The sequence below is a fragment of the Budorcas taxicolor genome, chromosome 2, assembly GCF_023091745.1.
Source record: "Budorcas taxicolor isolate Tak-1 chromosome 2, Takin1.1, whole genome shotgun sequence".
Lineage (NCBI taxonomy): Eukaryota > Metazoa > Chordata > Mammalia > Artiodactyla > Bovidae > Budorcas > Budorcas taxicolor.
In genome coordinates, this window is record NC_068911.1 from 66,995,093 (window position 1) to 67,003,926 (window position 8,834).

Sequence of the window (8,834 nt, forward strand, 5' to 3'; positions counted from 1 at the left end):
AAATCACTCAATAATGATTTAGAATTTGAAATGATTCTGAAAAGAATCAATAATGTCTTTTCAGGTAATACTTGATGTCAATTTCCTAACTGATTTGACTTTCTAAACCCTTTTCTATTAAAGGAATTTATTTCCTCTGTAGTTCTGTTATTCATGGTCCTACAAAAGTGAGATTCGTAAGAACAATGTATACACAATCAACTAGGTTTGTAAACCTGTATATTTGGACTTTTTGAGGGGGATTAGCAAAGCTCTCAAAACCAGTAACAACTGTAAGGTCTTGTTAGTCCAAGAAGGAATTGAACCAGGCATATAGATACCTGGGGGGAACAAATTAATTATTTGTCAAAGCTTCTCAAAATTAGCTGATACTTTTAGGTGTGATTCCTATAAATCCAGAACTTTGTGTTTTTTGCTTTTTAAAAATTTATTTTGTAAAGGAAGATAATAAATCATAACATTGAGATTCTCAAGGTCACAGGTGTTAATACTGAAAGAATTTAATGTAACTGCAAAAAGTTTTAAAATATTTGTATGATAGTTCCTATAGATAATATGTTAAAGTAAAACCAGATTACAGTAAAATATCATGGCGTATACCTGAAGCAGTTGCTGCCTGTTAATGCCTTGACCTTGGAAAGCTATACACAAAAAGATGGCATCATAAAACCGTGCAATTCTTATGAATATGTATGTGCTACTTGATAATAATGAATGTGGTACAGTCATGCATGCACTACAAGATAATGTTGTGCCCTTTTTTGTCTACAGGTTGATAAAAATTAAGGAGTGGGTGGACAAGTATGACCCAGGTGCCTTGGTCATCCCTTTTAGTGGGGCCTTGGAGCTCAGGTTGCAAGAATTGAGTGCTGAGGAGAGACAGAAGTATCTGGAAGCGAACATGACACAAAGGTTAATTAGCATTCATTTTCCCTACACTTTATTATCAACTATTTCCTTGCAGTAATTTAATTGCTTGCGCTGATAGAATAATAAATGACAGAGTAATTACCATTATAAAGAGGGAATCTTCTCCTTTCTTTACCATGAGACAGAGTGAAAAGATTTATTTTAAATTAAGTTTTTAACTGTCATCTGTCATCTCCGTACAGTGTTTTAATTATAACATAGGTATTAGTTATGTATATTTTTGAGAAGGAATGATCGCCAAAACTCTTTCGTCATGTTCAGTGGGGGCGGGGAAAGAGTGAATCAGTTGCCTTAAATTTTCTCTGAGTAACAGTAATATATTGTTTAAACATTGGATTTCAATCAAATAATTTTGCTTTCATGACCCACGTCTGGGAAATAATTGATATTGGAGGAAAATAACCATAGAATGGGTAGATCAAATGTTTCTTTTTCTATAGTAAACAATTCAAAATGATATATTCAGACTAATATAATTAAAACTAATTTTTGAAGAGATTTTTTTAGGAATAGTTATATGCTTTCTGACCTCTTCAAGTGTATTATTTTAAAAAAATGGTCATTTACTAATCTCTCTAACATTTTCTGCTTGAAATGAATATTTTAAGTTCTTACTGATCTCTGGCACAATCTACTTATATGTTGAGTGAATTTGTTTCATTTTATTTCAGCGCTTTGCCAAAGATCATTAAGGCTGGGTTTGCAGCACTCCAACTAGAATACTTTTTCACTGCAGGCCCAGATGAAGTGCGTGCATGGACCATCAGGGTAAGATTCATACTTATTCATCAGCTATATCCAGTTCCACACTATTGAATTCAGATTGATATCACTGACTTTGAAGTTTGTCATGGTGGCGGTTAGCTAGTCATTACAGATGAGGTTTTTGTCCAGGATAACTTTAATTATTTGTGAGCTGCTGAACAGTGAAAGTGGAGCGGCATTGATTGAGGCAGGTAACAATTGATTCTGCCTATTACATAGTCTGAATTTCTTCATCCTGTAGAATCTGTCTACCCTCCTCCTGTGGTCAGAGATAAGACGCACCAGTATTGTGCTTGCTTAATCTGTGTGACTGGGTTTGTCTGCAGTGAAATTGATGTTGCTTTTCATTTTGTATTCGCTAAGTTTGTTTGGGTTGCGGGTGGTTCTTTCCTCCTTTGCTTTGCTCGGATTACATTTTCAGCAATAAAAGCAATATGACATCATTATGCTCTTCATAGATACACAGTTGGGCTCAAAGAGCTAAACTCAATGTGTAATAATTCATGCCTTTTAAAATTTGAATTTATAGAAATAGTGTTTATTTTTACAGTGTTTTATATTCAGTCTTCTTTAATAATGTGATGCATATTTTTAAAATATTGATATATAACTGATTGCCACCAGAAAGAATGACTAATTTATTCCCAAAGGACAATAGAAACAGACCTGTAATGGCTGGCTTTTAAATGAAAATACGTTGTGATACGGTAGTTACTGTTGAAAAATGTTTTGAAACATATGTAATCCAAAATCGTGTTACAGAATCTAAAAATAACATCTGAACTTTCAGAAATATTCAGTGTCTTATTCATTCTTTTATTATGAATTTTAGGGCTGCTTTCATTCCTGTTTTCACTGGCTACATTAGTTTATTATTACATTTATTTTGATTTAAGATGGATAGGAACATGAAGTCAGTTCAGCATGATGTTAAAGGCATCGTGTGAATGCGAGATTCACTTTTCTTTGATCTCCTCTTTTCTTTGTTTAAAAAAAAATGTTTGATTGACTTATAACTAAGGTCCTTTTATATCGACATACAAATTATGTCAAAGGAATTTGGGTTGGTAAACAAATTGCTAGGGTTTATTTTTACTGTATATTTTAAAGCCTTAAAACTTCCAAACTTAAGTATGTGCAAAAGGAAAGATAACATGTTCTGGGCTTGAAAATGTGAAAGCTGGTTTATCTTAAGACTGATTGTAAGTATCCATGATTTAATGTGCTAGGATATTTAGTCAGGTAAGCATCAGTGAGTAGCCATATTAACCCAATACATCTTTTATTGTAAAAACTGTGCTTTATAGTGTCAGACTCCTTATCACTTTAACATGCTTTATTAAGCAGCCTTTAGGTCACCATTATTTCTCAAATTTCTTTCCATGGTTGTGTGTGTCTGGAATGTATGTCCTTGTAGTTTAACATATGGGGTAATTATAAGACATTTCTCTTCCTATATCAACTTGAATTTTCTCTCATGGTGGTTAGAGGCAGGGTTTATTATGTAAAGTGTTCAAAATTTTATGAGGATTTAAAAATTATTTGCTGAATATAGATTGTATGATTTGTTGGAAATATCTTAAAAATGTCCCTTTATATATTGATTTTTATATGTTCTTTAGATGAGCTGAAATTTTCAAGGCTTTTTATCTTTTTAAAACCTTTGATAATTCAGCTTGAAAGCTACTTTTTAAATCCTTATTTTTTTTTTCCACCGTGAAGAATAGAAAATCGAAATGAAACCTACACCAAACCAGGCCACTGCATCTAAATCGATAAATCTGTGGATGACTGTTAGGAAAAACAAAGCTACGCTTCTTTAACATCTACTGATTTGTCTGTGCTAAATCTGCTACACAGATAGTGCCCTATATTGAAAATGTTCTAATTGTATATCAGACATCTTAACTGTTATTAAACTAAGTTTAAGTCGAACCCAACTGCAGATAAAAGAAAAGAAACTCAACGCTTTCAATCAGTCATCTTAAATGTAATTAGTTTTCCCTGGTCTTCCTTTTCAAAGAAAGGGACGAAGGCTCCTCAAGCTGCAGGAAAGATTCACACAGATTTTGAAAAAGGATTCATTATGGCTGAAGTAATGAAATACGAAGATTTTAAAGAGGAAGGTTCTGAAAATGCAGTCAAGGTAAGGAATTATTTTCTAGTTTCATACTTAATAATTTTTGCTAATATGAAGATAACTCATGATTCAAATGAATGATAACGATCTTTTAAATTGTGTCAGCATTAGTGTTAACTATCAACTGTATGTACTATCAACTGAGCCATAGATATTTACATGCTTTTAGGCAGTTTTTTAAATGTATAAATTGTTAGTAATTTTGTGGTGTTTTTCTAAAACTGAAAAAGAAATTTTAAAGCTGGCTTTAAGTAGTTATCAATAATTTCAAAGAGTTTGTTCACTGATGACCAGTGAAAACTTGCACTTGTTATACTTGAATATCTGAAATAAAAGTAGTAGTATATGCATATGGGTTAATTCAAGGGAAACAATGTAAATTTAGTCAAATAAAACCTGTTTTTGCTGAACTTCATGGTTGTACTTTTTTAAAAAAAGATCTCTGAGAGCTTAATTTGCTTTCTCAACACTAGAGGGCAGGTCCAAAATTGTGCTTTATTTTAGCTAATAAGTATAATTTAGTTTGCATCCACTAATAGTGAAGCTGTGTTATACAGACGTAATGAATGATTTCTTTTAATGTAAACTCTGTTACAGACTTGATTTTGTTTGGCTTTATTAGGTTTACTTAGCAAAATCCAGTAGGTGTGTCAGCTCTAACCAACAGACAGATCAGGGAGGTAAACTGACATTGCAAGCAGGTGTCTTTACCTTTAATCTGTTATTTGAAGACTAGTACAGAAAATGTTTTAAAAAAATTTTTAGGGAAGTCTTGTATATTTCCTAATTTTAAAGAACTCCAAAAAGTTTGTTTCAAGTTTATTCTCATTGGTATCATTGGAGAGATCATACGGAACAGCAGGACTGTAACAGAATTGTTGAAACCCCAGGAAGAGAAGGGGGAAATCTTGGTGTAGTTGGTTCAGTGTGGAATGAGAGCCATTTTGTTTTTTTAAAAGGCGTGAAACAAGTTACAGTTTATAACTAAACAAAGTCATTAACTCCTTAATGTTGTCATCTGTGGCGATAGTTAGATATGCAAGTTCAGTGCATTAAGATTGAACTTTGTCAAGAATACTAATTAGACTTGAAAAATCTCAGATTATTTTTCAACATGTTATGTCATGCTGGCATATATATTTTTCATAGACTAAAGGTTAAAATAAGGATATTTTTCTGTTACTAGAATTCAGAAATCAGACACTTCTTTTTTATATTCTCATAGGATAAGCCTGTTTTACCAACTCTCAATAGATGTCTATGTTGTAATTTATAAACTTGAAAGTTATATAAATTGTGGATACGTCCTTTAACAATACAGAAATTTTATAATATACTGTAAAAAAAAAAATGTTGCCTGCTTGTAGAAATGCTTAACACTAACTAGGAGGTTTTATGAAATAAACTGGAAAAGGTTGACCTCTGGCTTTTCAGCTTAGAATACCATTAAGTATTTTTTGCTGTTTTTTTTTTTGATTTCCAAAACTAACATTTCAAAATCTGAACTCTGAATTAAATAAAGCATTTATGAGTTTCTTTTATTCAACAAATACTTGCATATTATCACATAAGTTTTAGGTTTGAGAGCAAGATTGTGTATATGTGTATGTATGTATATGTATTTCAAACATCAGTGCAGCATAACTAATTTAATGCCAGTGCTGTGAACTATATACTGAATAGCTCTGTGTGGGCTTTGTAGTCTACAGGGATATCACATTATTAGCAATCATATCTGCTTAGGCAAAGCTGGCTTCTACAGATGGCTGCTTTCAAGTGCAAATGAACTGGTTAGACGTGTCTTGTTTAATACATACTCAAGATTCACAAATGGGTATTGATTTTTTTTTCCAACCAGTGTTTCTGATAGCAGTGGAAATGGATTAAATGGTCTCCAGAGAATTTAAAGGAACACTGTCACCTTTAATTAGTAGTAAACTTGAGTCATAACAAAGTATATAAACTTATATTTAATATGTCATGCCAATTATGTATTTGATTTGAATTGTCTATATAGTTTTATAACATTGGACTTTAGATTCTCAAAACAAGTAGCACACGGGCTTTCATACATCACAACTTTGGAAAAATCATAACAAGAGTATTGTGTGTGTGTGTGTGTGTGTGTGTGTGTATGCCTTTTAAAATGTTAGGGTATGTTGACTTTTTAAAAATAGCTTCATTTTTAAAAGCACTTAGTGATTTTTATATGTGGTCTAGATAATTGTAATATGCTTACTAGAGCTCTGTGACCTGGTTTGTTGATTTTAACCTCAGATGTATGATCTCAGTCTTGTTTCTGATTGGTATAATTGCACTTGACTTTGAACACTCTTATCAATATCTTCAAAGGGAAGTACTAATCTTGTTGGTCAAAGGTTTTTTGTGTTCTCGATAAATTCTAGCAGAAGGAAAATACTTTTGAGAATTTTTTGTTTTTCTAAAAGATCCTCAGGTCCTCTGTGTTGAGTGGTTGATGTCAGGTCACGTGGGACAGGGTTGGTGGTGTGCAGTGTTCAGTGTAGACGTGTAGATATTGAAGAGCCTGTTGTGCTGAGGATGAAGTGTGTGTGCTGTGCCCTGCGGTGAACCTGAGTCTCTGTGTAACTGCTGCTTATTTGTATAAGAATCACCAGAAGATTGCTCATCTTGATCTGCGTGCCAGCAGGTGGAATCAGTTGCTTTGCCGACTGATTTACAAGTGGAAAAAAATATCTATCTTTGCATTTCCAACCTGTTAGAGTCTGCTTGTAACTAGGGCCATTAGTCAGTAAACTTCTGTGTGTTGAATTTTAGTATACACCACTGTGTACGGTCATTGTCAAGATCAGATTAAAAACTACAAAGAAGCAATTTAGAATCTGTAATTACAATTGATACTTGTAGCATGCTGTGTCTTTGGCATCATCAGTATCACCAAAGAATTTCTTTAAGTAAATATTGCAGCTTTAACCTAGCTATATAATCTTTTTTTCCTGCCTGGTTTGATCTGTTTGTTACAGTGACTTCCCGGATGTTTGCAGACACATCAGAAATGTACCATAAACAGCATGTAATGAAACTTAATGATATTGGTATAATTACATTTATGTACCAACAATTTAGTGGAGAATACATTATGATTATGTATGTATGGAAAATCTAGTGCTGCCCAAATCAGGAATACTTTGCTTCTCTCCAAGTCTAGTTTTGAACTTGTGTGCCTTCCTGTTTTTTTTTCTTTAATTTGACCCAAGATATAGAATACTTTTTGCATGTGCTCCTACCATTTACCTTATATATTTCATTGTAAACTAACACATTTTCTTTGTATTTCTTATTTACAGGCTGCTGGAAAGTACAGACAACAAGGCAGAAATTATATTGTTGAAGATGGAGATATTATCTTTTTCAAATTTAATACACCTCAGCAACCGAAGAAGAAATAAATTTTAATTATTGCTCAGATAAATGTACAACTCCCAAAAGGCATATACTTTTTTTTTTTATTAAAATTTCTGAAAACTGAAAGGGCAGGTAAAGTTGGGGTGATGGGAATCTTGTACAATTATTTTTATTTGTTTTAAAATTAAAATACTGTGTACCTCCAATGAGATGCAAGTTCACCAAATGTGAACAGCTTTGCTTTTCACGTGATTAAGACCCTACTCCAAATTGTAGAAGCTTTTCAGGAACCATATTACTCTCATGATACTTCATTAATCTCCATCATGTATGCCAAGCCTGACACATTTGACAGTGAGGACAATGTGGCTTGCTCCTTTTTGAATCTACAGATAATGCATGTTTTACAGTACTCCAGATGTCTACACTCAATAAAACATTTGACAAAACCAGCCTTGGTGTGTTTGGGGATGTCTGTATTGACTGACTGTGGTGTGCTGAATGCGATACGGCACCTGGCGGTTGCTGATTACAGAATTTTAAGGCGTGTGTATGACACAGTAACTAGCGTGTGGGGCAGCTGCAATTGTATCTTAAAAGTGGGTCTTTCATAGGAATCAGAAGAATAGTATACCAGGGATTTGTCTCCAGAAAGTTAATTAATTTGTAGATGGACATTTATTGAAAGATGATAGCAATGATATCACAAAAGATATATCCTAAGGTGACTATGACCAGAAAGAAAATACTGCTGGGGGAAAATTCTACCTCAAAAATGAAAGGATTTCTTGCTGTTTTTCTGACCGTATTGGAGAGAATGTTCATGTTTAATCATTCCTTTGTAATTATTGTGATGAAATTGTTGTGAAAACTAACCCATTCATATCTGATGAGTTATAATTTTGTTTCAATTCAATAGTGAGTATAAAAATTAGTTACTAAAAAGATTAGATCTTGAAAATTATAAAACTTTTAAAATACTTGATATTAAAATATTTTAAGATGAGTTGAAACTTTAGCATGTACAAGTTAAGCACTTTACAAAATTGTAGCAGAAAATTCTGAAAGAAAAATATGGTTAAGTAGTTATCTGGAGATCGTTTGCCACTTAGCCTTCTTCTCTTATGGTGACAGTTGCAGCGTTCCTCCCTGAACCCTCCCTTTCTCTCCCAGTTAACACTCCTGCAAGGCTGCCCTTGTCCCCACCCATGGCCCTTTTGTGCTCCTCTGATCAGAGGACCATTTCAGTCAAGTGCAGACCCCCAACTAGGCGAGCTCTTGCCTCTACTGTGTTATTTTGTTACATTAAAGGTAAAAACACACATAAACTTAACATTGAAAGTTACTTAATGTAGCACAAAAAGCAAGAAGTGATTTTAAGGGCAATTTGCTATAAAGGGGGCTTCCCTGGTGGCCCAGATGATAAAGAATCTGCCTGCAATGCAATGCAGGAGACCTGGGTTCCATCCCTGGGTCGGAAAGATCCCCTGGAGAAGGGAGTGGCAACCCAGTCCAGTATTCTTGCCTGGAGAATTCATGGACAGAGGAGCCTGGTGGGCTACAGTTCATGGGGTCATAAAGAGTCAGACACAACTGAGCGATTAACACTTTCACT

At 33.7% G+C, this 8,834-nt stretch overlaps 1 protein-coding gene across 1 annotated transcript in view; it reads left to right on the forward strand.

Annotated features, from left to right (window-relative positions):
* OLA1 (Obg like ATPase 1) overlaps window positions 1–7,665 on the forward strand; it is a 163,720-nt gene extending 156,055 nt beyond the window's left edge. The window contains exons 8-11 of the mRNA XM_052661184.1: window positions 772–912; window positions 1,602–1,698; window positions 3,719–3,841; window positions 7,162–7,665. Coding sequence (XP_052517144.1) covers window positions 772–912; window positions 1,602–1,698; window positions 3,719–3,841; window positions 7,162–7,263 — 463 coding nt within the window. The 3' untranslated portion in view covers window positions 7,264–7,665. The remainder of the gene's footprint in view (window positions 1–771; window positions 913–1,601; window positions 1,699–3,718; window positions 3,842–7,161) is intronic.
* Window positions 7,666–8,834: the final 1,169 nt, after the last annotated feature.